We start from the raw sequence: 16533 nt of genomic DNA, 5'->3' as shown, positions 1-16533 counted from the left end.
GGAAGTCTGTTAGTATTCAGTTTTTCTTAATGGGATACTTCAGAACATGATGTACATATATTAGTATTTGCTTTGAATCTCTGCAAACTGACTTATTTTTACATAGAATATATCTTATAATATGCCCTAAAGGACAGTACTTCTCAAACTTTAGTATGATTGATTATAAGTTACCTACAGAACATTGTTAAAATGCATATTCTTACTCAGTAGGTCCAGGGTGGGACCTGAAAGTCTATATTTCAAAAGCTTTTACTAGATGATGCCAATGTTCACTTTCCAGTGATCCTGCTTTGAGTAGCAGGACTATTAAGAGGCAGCGTCAGAAGTCATTTAAAGATTATTGTAGTATCCAGCCTTAAAGCTCTTTCTGAGTAACATACTGATGCTGTTTTGTTGAGTAGAGAGGTGACAATAATATCCTTGTACACGAAAAATTATTATAAAAACAGACCTTTTTTTACCTGTTATTTGTAATTTACTTTCTAGATCATGGAGACTTACTTGGTAGCTGTCCAGAAGATGAGGCTCTCACTCCAAGTGATGAATGTATGGATGGAGTATTGGATGAATCTTTACTTGAAACCTGTCCCATCCAGTCACCATTACAAGTTTTTGCAGGAATGGGTGGACTGGCTCTTATTGCAGAACGACTACCGATGCTATATCCAGAAGTAATTCAACAAGTAAGATAAATTCCTAACTGAATATATAATTCCATGGCAAAGCCCTTTGTTCTTTATTTGCTTTTTAAAAATACTTACTTGTGTTAACTTTTGGGGAGTACCCTTTCCCTTACAGTCTTCGAGCATCCTATAAATCTTTCACAGGTCAGTCTGTACAGAGAGCTTTGTGAGAATTTGCTGGTACCGAAGAAATGCTGAAGACCAAGTACATTTGCCAGACTCATTACACTGCAGCATTTTCCTTGATTTTATGGTCATCATGCTGTAATATTTTTATTTCTGTGCTTCTTGAGGCTTGATATTAATTATAGATGTTACTGGAAATGGGAGAGTAAGGCAGTAGTGTATACTGCTACCCAAATACTGCTTAACTTTTTTCCTGTTTTAGGTACCATTTCCATTTCAGGCAGTTTTAAAAACATAACTGCTTTAACCTCTTTACTGTTAATTAATGTTGCTGTTACTGATGAGCTTATTGATGTGCTTTCGGTGCTCCTCTGTTAATAAGGGGGAGTGTGGCACATAGAAAGTTGTAAATACAAAGCACTGGCTATTTACTGAATGAAGTAGGGGAATTATTCTCTAATTTCATGTACTAAGTATATACATTAGTTTCCTGGAGCTGCTGTAACAAAGTACCATCAGCTGGATGGCCTAAAACAACCGAAATTTATTCTTTGACGTTGTAAGAAGCTGTAAGTCTGAAGCTAAGTTGTCCCCAGACCCATGGTCCCTGTGCAGGCTCTGGGGAAGAACCATCCTTGTCTCTTCTTAGGCTCTGCTGCTTGCTGGCCCTTGGGATTTGTTGGCTTGTGGCTGCATTACTCCAATTTCTGCCTACATTTTCACTTGGCCATCTTTCTTGTGTCAATCTGTGTGTCTCTGTGTCTCTGTCTCCTCATAAGGACACTTGTCATTGATTTAGGGTCCACTCTGATCCAGTATGATGTCGTCTTAACTTGATTGCATCTGCAAAGACCCTAGTTCCATTCTGAGGTAGATTAACAAGCGAATGAGTAAATAGGTGGAGAAGATGGGAACGTTTTTACTCACAGTTCTGGCTGACTAATAAATGTGGAAGGAATGATCGAAAGCCACCATTTAGCAACCACTATAGTAATTATTATTTCAGGCAAGAATTTTAAAAATGCTGATTGTTTGAAGTTTGGTGAGAAAGAAACAAGATATTTATATAGCCTCAAAGACTCTGTCTACATACTCTTGACTAATTACAAAAGATAAAATAGTAACTTTATTTATAAATAAATGTATGTATGTGTGTATCTAACTTTAAAGTAAAGATATTTGGCAGATCCCACCATACTCATGACATCGTTTAATTCCTGATTTTTGGAAACTTTGTAAAAACAGGCCCCATTATTGATCCTTTTATTCCTATATTTTATTTCTGTATTTTATAGAGATCATTTAAAGTCAGGTCTTTAATTTGAACCTGATGTTGAAACACACAAATGGCCAGACAAAAAATTTCTTTTTTCTTTAGGTAAGTGCTCCAGTTGTAACTTCTACCACTCAGGAAAAACCAAAAGATAGCGATCAGTTCGAATGGGTGACCATTGAACAATCAGGGGAATTAGTTTATGAAGCACCAGAAACCATTGCAGCTGAACCTCCGCCTATCAAGTCAGCAGTACAGACCATGTCTCCCATACCTGCCCATTCTTTGGCCGCTTTTGGATTATTTCTTCGTCTTCCGGGCTATGCTGAAGTGCTACTGAAAGAGAGAAAACATGCCCAGTGCCTTCTTCGACTGGTATTGGGAGTGACAGATGATGGAGAAGGAAGTAAGTGTTTAGAATTATTAATGAATTCTAGAGTGCATAAAAGTTACTCAGATCAGTGCCTGCTACTAGATTTATTGTTGGTAGTTTCATTCTAATGATACACATAGTAAGTCCTAAAGAGTCTTTATTTTCATTTCTTCATTCATTCAAAACGTATTCACTGTTTACAAACTGCTGGGCATCATTGGAGGCATTTAAAGATGAAGCAGATATTTAGACCCTGTCCTCATGTAGCTAATGTTCTCCTGTTTTCCAGTAATAGCAATAAGCAGTATATGTAAGTGTAGACTTAAGTTACAAATGCCTTGCAAGCACAGTCTTGTGAAGGCTCACAGGTATGAGACTGTTTACTTACTACCCAGCTATGTGAAAAAGTGGTATGTTAGTTTTTAGTAGGGTGTTGAAGGATAACATCTATTTAGGCTGAAATAAGCTAGAAAGATGATTTGAGCAGTGTTTGTGTGCCCAGATCATATGAGAGATGATAAGTTGGCTGATGAAAATTTACATAAGAAACAACACTGAGTGCTCATTTTAAAAGCTATTATTATTGATAACAGATCATGGAAAGTCTTAGTAAGAACTTCAGGTTTTAGGGCGCCTGGGTGGCTCAGTTGGTTAAGCGTCCTACTTCAGCTCAGATCATGATCTTGGAGTTAATGGATTGAAGCCCTGCATCAGGCTCTGTTCTGACAGCTCAGAGCTGGGAGCCTGCTTTGGATTTTGTATCTCCTCCCTCTCTGTCTGCCCCTTGCCCACTCACAGTCTCTCTCTCTCTCTCTCTCTGTGTCAAATAAATATAAAAAAAATTTTTTTAAACTTCAGATTTTATTCTAAATAGTAATGAAGATTTATTAAAATATATGAACCAAGTTATGATATGATGATCTTTTTTAAGAAAGTGAATCTGGAAGCAATATTTAGATTAAAGTGAAAAGAATGTGGAAAATGACATTACATGACAATTATCTTGTAATATACTATTACAAAATAATAGTAGAAAGCTATGGTGGTTGTTTCCATTGGACCGACAGTTTTATTTAATATAAGGAAACATTAAAGAAAAGTCATAATGTAGGATAGCCTAGCAAGTAGATTTTCTATTGGTTTACCTGTGATTCTTCAGTTAATGACCATTCCATTTGGAAATTAATAATTGTTCTTTATTTAAAAACTTTCTTTTGATGTATTGTTTTTGAGAGAGAGACAGAGTGCAAGTAGGGGACGGGCAGAGAGAGAGGGAGAGAGGAATCTGAAGCAGGCTTCAGGCTCTGAGCTATCAGCACAGAGCCGGAGCAGGGCTGGAACTCCTGAACTGTGAGATCATGATCTGAGGCGAAGTCAGCTGCTTAACCGACTGAGCCACCCAGGCGCCCCTAATTGTTCTTTATTTTAAAATCATATGGTTTTGCGGAATGGCCAAAATGAACAAATCAGGAGACTATAGATGCTGGAGAGCATCTGGAGGAACGGGAACCCTCTTGCACTGTTGGTGGGAATGCAAACCGGTGCAGCCACTCTGGAAAACAGTGTGGAGGCTCCTCAGAAAATTAAAAATAGACCTACCCTATGACCCAGCAATAGCACTGCTAGGAATTTACCCAAGGGATACAGGAGTACTGATGCATAGGGGCACTTGTACCCCAATGTTTGTAGCAGCACTCTCAACAATAGCCCAATTATGGGAAGAGCCTAAATGTCCATCAACTGATGAATGGATAAAGAAGTTTTGGTTTATATACACAATGGAATACTACATGGCAATGAGAAAGAATGAAATATGGCCCTTTGTAGCAACGTGGATGGAACTGGAGAGTGTGATGCTAAGTGAAATAAGCCATACAGAGAAAGACAGATACCATATGGTTTCACTCTTAGGTGGATCCTAAGAAACTTAACAGAAACCCATGGGGGAGGGGAAGGGAAAAAAAAAAAAAAGAGGTTAGAGTGGGAGAGAGCCAAAGCATAAGAGACTCTTAAAAACTGAGAACAAATTGAGGGTTGATGGGGGGTGGGAGGGAGGGGAGGGTGGGTGATGGGTATTGAGGAGGGCACCTTTTGGGATGAGCACTGGGTGTTGTATAGAAACCAATGACAATTTCATATATTGAAAAAATTAAATAAAATCATATGGTTTTGATTGGAGGTGAATTCTGTTACATACCACTTAGAATATTAAATCCTCACCACAAAGTATATTTAATAAAAACGTATGAATTTCAAACTATTGAATATTAAAAGTACATACTTTACCAAATAAAGCACCTACTTCTCTATGTATTTTCATATTTGATGGAATTCTTCAAAAATGGTGATATTATTGGGGCATCTGGGTGGCTCAGTTAGTGAAGTGTCTGATTCTTGATTTTGGCTCAGGTCATGATCTCACAGCCTATGGGTTCGAGCTCTGTGTCAGGCTCTGCTGACAGTGCAGATCCTACTTGGGATCTTCTCTGTCTCCCCTCATTCTGTCTGAATGAATGAATGAATGAATGAATGAATGAATGAATCTTTGAAAATGGTGATATTGTTTTAAATATTTTTGTAATAACATATTAAATTACAGCTTCTACATACTGTGTAGTCCTACCTGTTTAGTTTCATATATAAATTGTATATACCTATTTCAGTAGATCAGGAATTTTTAATTATTTGAACTGATTTTTTTTTTTAATGTTTATTTCTTTGAGAGGGAGGGCACGCGTACATGCGCACCTACGGACGAGTGGGGGAGGGGCAGAGAGGGGGACAGAGGATCCGAAGTGGGCTCTATACTGACAGGAGCAAGCCTGATGGGGGGCTCAAACTCACAACACTGTGAGATCCTGAACTGAGCTGAAGTCAGATGCTTAGTGACTGAGTCACCCAGGTGCCCCTATTTGATCTGATTTTTTAATTTAAGTAGATAGAGAGGTAAGAACCATTGTATTTGGGTAGTCTATTACAACATGGTAGGTGTAACCCTAAACAGAAAATTACCTTTACGCCATTTCAGACTTGTTTTTTCGTGAACATACATACATACTTTTTAAAAAGTATAATTTTGATACCCATTTCTGAAGTGGTTCTCTTCCACCATTCATATGTGGTTTTTGTTTTCTTTTGGTTTCTTTTTTTTTTTTTTTTTTTTTTGCATTTAACATTCTAGCTAGACATAGTAGAAAACTATATTATGTACACACCAAATAAAACAGTTTTGCTCTTTCATTATCTATTCATGGTTAAAACTACTCCCAGGGCAATCAGGTTACTTTTATACTGTTGTAAGGAACTTCTAATGCTTCTATTTTAGTTGTTAGGTTTTAGTTCTGACTTATAATAGTCTTGACATAGTCAATAATGATTAATTATTCTATGAATATATTTCAGCTTTTATTTGTTTACATTCATGATGTCTTAAAGAGTTTTTCTAGACACTATCTTAAATTTTAAGATACTCTGTGGTCTTTGGATTGCTTTTTAATAAATTTAATGACATAATTTTCTGTTACATTGTCACTATTAATTTGTGACCCTGAATATTGTTCCTTATTGTGTTCTTAAATATTTTTAATTTCGAGTTCTCTTTTTTTAATATAGGTCATATTCTGCAATCTCCATCAGCCAATGTGCTTCCAACTCTTCCTTTCCATGTCCTTCGTAGCTTGTTTAGCACCACACCCTTGACCACTGATGATGGTGTGCTTCTGAGGCGGATGGCATTGGAAATTGGAGCACTACACCTCATCCTTGTCTGCCTCTCTGCCCTGAGCCACCATGCCCCGCGAGTTCCAAACTCTAGTCTCAATCAAGCAGAGGTAGGTTGACTTTTACTTACCTCGATTGTGAGAAAGTTAAGTTAAATTCATGGAGTACAGAATAGGGTTTTTTCTGAAATAATATTTCAGAGACTCATGTACATCTTTTTTGGTTCCTAAACAATATTTGAAAGAGAAACTATGAACTAAGTGTTTTCTTCTTTATTGAGTGCTTTGAGGAACCATAGGTTAACCTAACTGCTTAAAAAACAAAGATTTTAAAGCTTAAGGAAGCTTTCCCATTTACCAGCATATGCTGAATTTATACTGTGATCTCTTTTCCTTTTCTTTCTCAAACTTTAGAATCATACTATTGAATTGGTGCCTCTAGCTAAAGAGTAAAACAAGGGAAAAAGAAGAAAGAAAACCACCTGATTATTTCAAGATGATTTGATTATGTTTTTAGAAGATTCTAAAATAATTAATGCTATAAGTAAATTTAATTAGGATACAGTATCCAGGTTCAGTATTTAAAAATAAGTTACTTTTGTATACCAGCAAGAAGCATATGATACGCTTTTTCAATCTATTTTTTAGAATAGCATCAAAAAGAGAAAGTATCTGTGAATGAATCTGAAAAAATATGTGCAAGACATTTACACTCATACATGAACTTTTTAAAAGAAACACTAGACTTTAATAAAATGAGGTCTGTGCCCCTGTTTATTTCCATGGGCACAGAAAATATAACAGTTCAATGATACTTTTTTTTTTTTTTTTTTTTTTTTTTTTTTTTGAGAGAGAGTGCAAGCAGGGGAGGGACAGAGAGAAGGAGAGCAGAATCCCAAGCAGGCTCTACGCCACCAGTGCAGAGCCCGATGCGGGGCTAGAACTCATGAACTGTGAGATCATGACGTGAGTGAGATCCAGAGTCAGATGTATAACTGACTGTGCCCCAGTATTATTTCTTATCAAATTGATCTTTGTGTTTGATGGCATTCCAGATTTAATTTGGAGGAATCTGACAAGCCAATTCTAACATTTTTGGGGGAAAGGCAGAGGCTCAAAAATAGCCAAGGCAGTTTCAGAGAAGAACATATTTATTAGGCTTATGCTATCATGTATCAAAATTTGTTTTTAGTCTGTGGTATTAGTACAAGGATAGATAGAAGCCCAGCAAACAATAGACTTAAATCCCTGTATGTAGGATGACCTGAAATGAAAATAGTTACTGCACAACATGATGGGGTAAATACGATCTTATCAATAAATGATGGTGGGGTCAGTTGAATATTCTTGTGGAACAAAAATGAAACTTTAAACCCTAATGAACTCTATATGCAAAAATTAATTATGACTGGATGATAGATATAAATGTATGTAACACATACAAAATATAATAGTACCCTTTTATGGAAAAAATATGCTCATACCTTTATGATCTTAGAGTACACAAAGATTTCTGGGGCGCCTGGGTGGCTCTGTCGGTTGAGCATCCGACTTTGGCTCAGGTCATGATCTCGCAGTTTGTGAGTTCAGGCCCAGCGTCGGGCTCTGTGCTGACATCTCACAGCCTGCAGCCTGCTTCGAATTCTGTGTCTCCCTCTCTCTCTGCCCCTCCCTTGCTCATACTCTGCCTCTCTCTGTCTCTCAAAAATAAATACATGTTAAAAAAATTATTTTTTTTAAAGATTTCTTAAAAACAATTTTTAAAAAGCACTAACCCATAAGGGGAAAAACATTGGAAAAAAGCAATTATGTTAAAATTAAGAACTATTTTTCATCAGAAACACTATTAAGATAGTGAAAACAGAAATCATAGAATGGGATACTATATTTGGGTGTACCTGATAACGAACTTGTATTCAGAATATTTGGACAGCTTCAAGAATTACAAAAGGAAAAGGCAGAAAACCTCATGGGAAAATAGAGGAAAGACTAGAATGAGCACTTCATAAGAGGGGGTATCTAAATATCCAATAAATGGAGAAAGGTGATCTGTTTCTTTATCAGAAAAGTACAAATGACTGGAATGGATACAATAATGTGGAGACAGTAAAAGATAAGCAAATTGTAGTCTACTATATAATGGGATACTATTAGGTGATGAAAGTAAACACCTACAGCCAACTACACGTAACAGCAGTGATGAATTTCACAAGTGCAACTAAAGTGCCACACAAAGTGGAATTTATACAGCATCATTCCATTTATAGAATGTTCATAAATTAGACAAAATGAAACTAGAGTGACTATAGTTTCATGCTTAGGTGGTAAAATTATAAAGAAAGGTAAGGAGTATAAAAATTGGGATTATAATTAACTTTGTGGAGGAATTGAAGGTTTCACAAATAGGAGATAGAATAGGGGCAATTTGTTATGTGCAGTGATGTAATTCTTGGCCTGCCTGGTTAAATAAGTTTTTGGAGTTCATTAAACTTGACTTTTTTTTTTTTTTCATGCATATGTTGTTATTTATATTACAAATTTTAAAAAATAAATGTTTATCAATAATGTTAATTCTACAGGTACTTTTATATGGTGATGAAATTGTGATTTATTTTAAGTTTATCTTATAAAACATGAAAGATGACATTTGCAGTCATAGATCCATAAAACTGTTTTACAGATCTGTTTTTGGAAAGTATCATTGTATATAATATTCTTCTTTAGAATATCCTCATTAAAAGAAATGTAAAGCATTGGTATTATTTTTAAATTACCCTTGAAACCAATACTTGCAAATGTTTTGAGGGTACATCGTGTATTATATTTAATGAAAATTCTTTAAAAAGAGGATTCTTCTTATATAATTAATTTTACATTGCACAAAAATAATAATGAAGAATTGACCTTCACAGAGTTTGAGGTTATGTTAATAAAACCAGTGGTTCTAAGTCATTTTTTCTCTCTCTACCATTCACTTTTTTAGTATGTCCCCTATTCCCAAAAGATTTTTTCTACACATCACATTCTCAGTAAGAAAGAAATTGAAAATTGTTCCTTCTAGAAGTATGAGAAATCTTACTGCGATTAAAGACATATGACACAGTTAAAGAATTAAAGATATGCTTTAACTAGATTCATCCTAAGGGAGCTGGCTCATGTACCTATTCCTTTCACTGTTTTCTCTATCTAATTTTGTGTCATTGACTATAAGTCTTTACCCCCTCTTTTACTGATATTTTAAATTTTTTATATGTTTTTGTTTAAAAGATTTTTTTAATATTTATTAAATATTAATGCACGAGCAGGGGAGGGTCAGAGGGAGAAGGAGACACAGAATCCAAAGCAGGCTCCAGGCTCTGAGCTGTCAGCACAGAGCCCGATGCGGGGCTCAAACTCACAAACCATGAGATTGTGACCTGAGCCAAAGTCGGACGCTTGACTGACTGAATCACGCAGGTGCCCCTTTATTTATGTATTCTTAAGTATAAGCATTTTCCCCCTTCCCTTAACACCTGGCAGCTACCATGTGTTCCATCTCTCTGTATTTACCTACTCTGGGTATTTCATATGAATAAAATTGTACTGTATGTTACCTTTTGTGTCTGTCATCTTTGACATAGCATGTTTTTGACGTTCATTTACAAAGTAGCATATATCAGTACTTCATTACATCTTATGGCTGAATAATTTTAATGTATGTATATATCACAGTTGTTAATGCATTCATGGTGGGCATTTGTGCTGTTTTGGCTTTTTGGCTATCATGAATAGTCTTGCTATGAAAACACATGGACCTGTATTTGTTTGAGTGCCAGTTTTTATTTCTTTGGTTATATACCTAGGAATGAAAGTGCTGGGTCACATAATTAATCCTTTGTTTACTTTTTTGAGGAGACTTCAGCTGTTCTCTTATAGCAGCTAAATTATTTATGTTGATACTTATAAATACTTGTGAGGATAAATAAAATCAAATAATAAGAAATTTTCATTTTTTGTTACAAGCCACAGGTATCGAGCTCTCATAACCCTACATCAACAGAAGAACAACAGCTGTATTGGGCAAAAGGGACTGGCTTTGGAACAGGTTCTACGGCTTCTGGATGGGATGTTGAACAAGCCTTAACTAAACAGAGGCTGGAAGAGGAACATGTTACCTGTCTTCTGCAGGTATATTTACAAAGTTGATATTGTCGGTGATAATAGTTACATTTTTTTTTTATATTTGTGTTGATTTTTAAGTATTGATGACTATCCAACTCATCCTCAGCTACTGTTATAGAATATATTATGCTCCTTGCTCTTAGTACATTTAAATACCCCTGGACAAAGATTATTTATTCTTCCCTCCTTGTAACTCTAAATTTCTTCCATCTCAATTAGCTTTTTCACTGAGAGGAAAGTGACAGGGACGAAATTATCCAATAACTGGAAAATATACCATATCTACCTTCTTCCAGTCATCTTCTCTTCTAAAATGCTGTATCTGGACTCTCTTTTTTAAATATATATATTTAAATGTTTGTTTATTTATTCTTTTATTCGTTCCTCACATTGTTTTAGGACTCTTCTAGAATCAGGCAAGTTGTACTAGTATGGAAAGTCCCACAGCACCAATGGGAAGGGCAGGTGCTTAAATAATAGCTTTAGTCCCTGCATCAACTAATTGACTAAAATGGGCCAAGTTTTTGAGCATTATTTTCTATAATTCTAGAATGATAGGCTCATTCTGGTACAAAATTCTAAGATCACTGTCAAACTGAACACGGAATCTATTCAGTAATGTAAATAATACCAGAATTGTTGCTCATTTTTTTAAGTTTGTCTTGTTAGGTGGATTTTTTTCTGTATGTCTAGCTATATACAATGTAACATTGCGCAGAACACACCCTTCTCTTTTGAAAAATCTAAGGGAAACAAGTCTTGTTTTTGAAACAAAGACGTTGACTGACTTGAAAATATAAACTCTTGGTACTTAGACTGAATATCTAACCAAATGCGGGCTTTTAAAGTATGTGAAGCTAAAATCCAATTTAAACCCTCTAATTTTTATTTTTAGGTTCTTGCAAGTTACATAAATCCCGTGAGTGGAGCAGTAAATGGGGAAGCTCAGTCATCTCATGAGAGTAGAGTACAGAACAGTAACGCCCTTCCTTCTGTACTTCTGGAGCTTCTCAGTCAGTCTTGTCTCATCCCAGCTATGTCATCTTATCTACGAAATGATTCAGGTAAGTCACATTGTCATTAGTCCTTTGTTTACTTTATTATCTATTAAAATAATGAGGTTCCGGTGGAGTATTTGGTATTATCCTTCCCCAGTATCTGTAGGCATGAGATTAACGGATTTATTTCTTAAAAATTATTGTGGAAACACTTAGTTGTTTTTTGGAGATTCTAATTGGGGATTCTAATCGGGTTACCTGTGTTGTCATCTGTCCTGAAACACAAAATGAAAGTTTTCATTATCTCTTTGTTTTAACCTGTGAATGTACTTTTTTTTTTTTTTTTTTTTTTACAAATAATGTATAACTGAAAATAATGGGCAAAGGCTAGTAGCTTCTTGATAATATTCTGAGCTAAATATTATATATTATATATAAATATGGTTGAACTTCTATGCATTTTAATAATTTTAATGTTTTTCTCAAACACTGTAAAATTTCGGATGATGGTAATTTCAAGACATGTATAAATTATTTTAGTCCCATAGGTACTTGATAATAAGACTACTAATTTCATAAATTCACTAATAGAAGTACTGTGGGTACTTACTTTGCCAATGTGCAGCTGATCATTGAAACTAGTTTATTTCATAAGTAGTTATGAAAGTATCTTCTGAGAAATATATTCTTTTCCTAAATAATAATAGAAGGATGTGTTTTGTTTACAGATAGTGCCAAGAAAAACAAGTTAATTAACATCGCTTCCCTTTCACCAGGAACTTTTAGTATCTGTTCTTCTTATCTATGCCTTTCTTTAATCATATTGTTATGAAAATAGACATTTACACATATACTTAGATTATTAAGGAAGAATAGGTGAGGAAAATGATGGGAATAAATCTTTTTAATGCACAGTTGGAGATGGAAAAGCTACTTGTATTTGTAAAGGGGTAACTGCCCCTATTTTCTACCGCTATGGAGATTATTTGGCTTCTAAACACAGTTTTCTAATCTGCCTTAAACTTCATAAAAATATTGAGATGATACATTATTTAGATTGAATTTTCTTTTACATTGATATGTTTGATACATTAAATTGGTCTTTTTTAAAAAGTAGGTATCAGGTACACAGTGTATTTTTTTGATGAAGTAAAATATTTAGAGGTATAAACACTTAACTATTTTAGATATTGGTGCTGAAATTTAACATTGGGTTGTGTAGAGAAATTGAGTAGAGTGGGATAAGGTTTTTCTTTATCTCTTTCCACATTATTAAAATATTATTTAATTAGTCCTTTCACTTTTAAAATGTAAATCCTCTCAAAAATTTTAAAATTTATCTTGTTCTATAATTCAGTCTTTGTATAATACTGAGCTTTTATGTGTATGGATCAGGGTCAAAAAGGAAATCCAGTATTATCTACTTTTACTGTTTAATGTATTCATGTAAGGTGCACTTTCTGGTAAGTATATATGTTAATAAATAAACCATGATTTTGTTAACCATATGCCATTACGGAGACTTAGATGCTGTATCTTGGAACTATTTTAGAAGTTTAATGTGACAGATCAGAATTTGATCTTTCCTTTATGACTTTTTCCCTATAAAATGATTTTGTTTTAGCCCTAGTTTTAGAATTATGTGCTCGAACCTGGTACCTTGTCCATTGGTATAACTGGAATTGGTACATTTATATTTGAATGTGGTAACAAAAATGATTTTGGAATAATACTTTAAGATCAATTAATTGCTATAAAGTGACTTAGTTAAGTAGATCAGATAATTTGGTAATACACCTTTTAAACGATGTTTTAAATGATCAGAGAAAATTACTGTCACGTTTGGGATATATTCTGATCTTTAGATTGTGAGAAAAGTATGCTCATTTAGAATATTCTAAATATGAATTGATTTTCAGGAAAAAATACTTTAGTATTATATCAGTAAATATGTTATTTATATAATCATTAATTTTGCTTAAAATGTTAGTTTTTAAGTAGCATTTTAAAATCTGAACAGATTACCTAGTCCAATTTCCAGTTTTGTCACTTGCCTATAGAATATTATTTTTGGTGGGATGCCTGGGTGGCTCAGTCAGTGAAGCAACAGACTCTTAATTTTGGCTCAGGCTGTGTGATCTCACGGTTCATGAGCTCAAGCCAGTTAGGCTCTGTGCTGACAGCATGGGCCCTGCTTAGGATTCTCTCTCCCTCTCTCTGCTCCTCCCCTGCTCACACACTCTTGCTCTCTCAAAAATAAATAAATAAACTTAAAAAAAAAAAAAAAAAGAATATTGGCAAGTTTGGGTGGTGGGATAGGGTAAAAAACCGTTCCAAGCTTTGCTTTGTCTTTCATAATACTGACATTTTTTACAGAGTACAGGCCATTTGTTGGTGTTTGTTGGAGAGGTGCTAATAATTTCATTTGAGACATTATATTCAAGGGATGGTTTGCTTGCATCGCTAGCAGATAATATACAAAAACACAAGCAAGCATAATGAAATAGGCTGTCTTGAGAACTCTGGTAAAGTAGTACACATTTCCTTTCTGTTACATGTTGGGAAACAATCGGCGAGCAAGACAAGACATACAGCAGTTCATGCCCTACTTTCATTGGCCTGCCATTAAGTATTGAATGTGGTTTCTTACCCCTTTACAACCTCGTTTTTGTCCTTCTTTTCTGACTCCTAATGTATAAGTTAGATAATTTGAAATCTCTGAACTTTTCTTCTTAATGACTATTAAAGAGTGCTATGAATACCAGAGTCCAGTTGTGTCTTTTAATAATGCCTTAAAGTTCTCATATTAGAAGGCTTGTTATGTAGCAGGTTATTTGTAAGTCTGTTTTATTTTGGTGGAAGTTTAAAAATTGGCCAAAAATTTTAAGTGAATAACAATATGCTAGCCATACTGATAAACAGAAATTGCACATAATAATTGATCTTCACTTTAGCTGTGAACATCTTTGCATCACAGGTGAAAAGAGAGTACTGTCCGTTGTAAAATCATTACCAGCATAAAGAGTGCATACTGATTCCTTGGAGAAAAGGACACCCTTTTTTCCGTTACTGACCTTCTAACAGTTCTGTAACTGAGACACTGATCCCATTCTCCAGAGATAGGTACTGATTATGTTTAGTCATTACATCTGTTATATTTGCAATAAGTGATTCTCAAACAACACTTTAACTTGTAGCATAATATGGCTTTGTATTATTTATCCAGTGTGTTATTTTTATATTGATTTGTAAAATTTAAAAATTACTGGATACGCTGATGAATGTGTATGTTTAGTGTTTTATTTATTTTTGAGAGAGAGTGAGCGAGCACGTGCACATGTGTGTATGCAAGCAGGGGGGTGGGTGGAGAGAGACATGGGGAGGGAGAGGGAGAGGGAGACAGAGAATCCAAAGCAGGCTCCAGGCTCTGAGCCGGCAGTGCAGAGCCTGATGCAGGGCTCGAACTCATGAACTATGAGATTATTACCTGAGCTGAGGTTAGACGCTTAACCGAGTGAGCCACCTAGGCTCCCCCCAGGAGGAATTTTTAGTAACCTAATAGTAGTTTTGTTACTATACACTTTTCATATATTGGTCTTTCTCTGTTGGCCTGAAAATGGGTGGGGCACAAAAAGTAGAAGCCTGTTTATAAGTGAAAGAATGGCAAAATTTTTGAAGTGTCTGGTTTGGTGATCAGATTTCTCAGATATTATGGGATGGTTTCAGTTATTTAAAATAGATATGTATATTGGGGCGCCTGGGTGGCGCAGTCGGTTAAGCGTCCGACTTCAGCCAGGTCACGATCTCACGGTCTGTGAGTTCGAGCCCCGCGTCGGGTTCTGGGCTGATGGCTCAGAGCCTGGAGCCTGTTTCCGATTCTGTGTCTCCCTCTCTCTCTGCCCCTCCCCCGTTCATGCTCTGTCTGTCTCTGTCCCAAAAATAAATAAACGTTGAAAAAAAAATTTTTTTATAAAATAAAATAGATATGTATATTTGAAGCTTAAATAATAGTTCTTTTTATGCTAATAAAATAAAGAAATATATTAGTGTTCTTACTTGCTTTTGTACATTAGATTAACCCAGTAATATGCCTCTCTTTTGGCCAACTATATGTATCAAAACAGTATTGTGTATGTATTTTTAAATTTTTCTTGAAAGAATTTAATTCAGTAAGCTTAGTCTGTAATCAAGAGAGTTGCTGGAAAAATTATAAAACAGTAAATTTGAAGCCAGAGCTGAAGGTGGGTAATTGAAACAAATAAGTGAATTACATGTTTGAACTCAAGTATCAGTTTTCATAGGAATGGTAAAAACCATTAGAGAAAGTAGTTAGGTAGATAGGAAAATCCTTGTATAAAGAATGTGTTCATTTTAACTTTTCTTTGTCAACATTCTATTTGTTATAGCCATGTTATTTTGAAAGCTGCCTTGTAAACAAGGATCTTTTTTTTCCTCAAGCCACGGTTAACTATGCTATTCAGTAAGCATGCAGTTACCCTACTGGCCACTAGATGGAGATCCTGTTTCATTGCTAGCAATATTTGGTTTAAAAAAAAAAAGTATGAATGTAGAATGTTCCTTTAGGGTACCTCACCCTCACCTCATCTTGATACCATTTGGGGAAATGACATTCTCCTATTTTCAGAAAACATCACTGGAGAATATTAACTTACTTGCCATTAATGTAATGGAACAATCAGGGATGCCTGGGTGGCTCAGTTGGTTATACATCTGACTCTTCACTTTAGCTCAGGTCATGATCCCAGGGTCATAGGGTGTAGCCCTACATCAGGCTCTGCACTGAGCATTAAGCCTGCTTAAGATTCATATTCTGTCTCTGTCTCCCTCCCTCCCTCCTCCCTATTCCTCCCCCCTCCCCCATCCCTCTCCCGCTCATACTCTTTTTTCTCTCTCTGTAAAAAAAAAAAAAAATCCTTTATCAGTATCATAAAATCTGTACCATTTTAGTGCTGGTTTCATAGCATGGAGGTAAATACAATTTCAGAAAGGGAAACTTGAGTTTTCCTGTTCATTCCCTGCCAATATACAGACTAGGAAGGGACAAATGAGAAAAATGAAATCCAGAGACATTTAGTCAGTTGCCTGGGTTTAACTCTTTAGCAGTAATATGGCTATTACCAAACTCAAAAATTTTCAAATCTGAAGAAAAGCCATAAGTGGATTTTTCAGTATGGAA

At 35.3% G+C, this 16533-nt stretch overlaps 1 protein-coding gene across 13 annotated transcripts in view; it reads left to right on the top strand.

Annotated features, from left to right (window-relative positions):
* Positions 1-16533, top strand: part of BIRC6 (baculoviral IAP repeat containing 6) — a 221939-nt gene that overhangs the window by 151866 nt on the left and 53540 nt on the right. For all 13 annotated transcript variants that reach the window (XR_003412372.2, XM_027033515.2, XM_027033512.2 and 10 more), the window contains 5 exons: positions 490-686; positions 2191-2491; positions 6071-6288; positions 10180-10344; positions 11234-11402. Coding sequence is in view for 12 of the 13 variants with exons in the window: in XM_027033515.2 (XP_026889316.2) it covers positions 490-686; positions 2191-2491; positions 6071-6288; positions 10180-10344; positions 11234-11402 (1050 nt within the window). In the remaining variant the exon portion in view is untranslated. The remainder of the gene's footprint in view (positions 1-489; positions 687-2190; positions 2492-6070; positions 6289-10179; positions 10345-11233; positions 11403-16533) is intronic.

The sequence above is a fragment of the Acinonyx jubatus genome, chromosome A3, assembly GCF_027475565.1.
Source record: "Acinonyx jubatus isolate Ajub_Pintada_27869175 chromosome A3, VMU_Ajub_asm_v1.0, whole genome shotgun sequence".
In the NCBI taxonomy this organism is placed as follows: domain Eukaryota; kingdom Metazoa; phylum Chordata; class Mammalia; order Carnivora; family Felidae; genus Acinonyx; species Acinonyx jubatus.
This window is presented reverse-complemented; position numbering and strand designations above follow the sequence as displayed.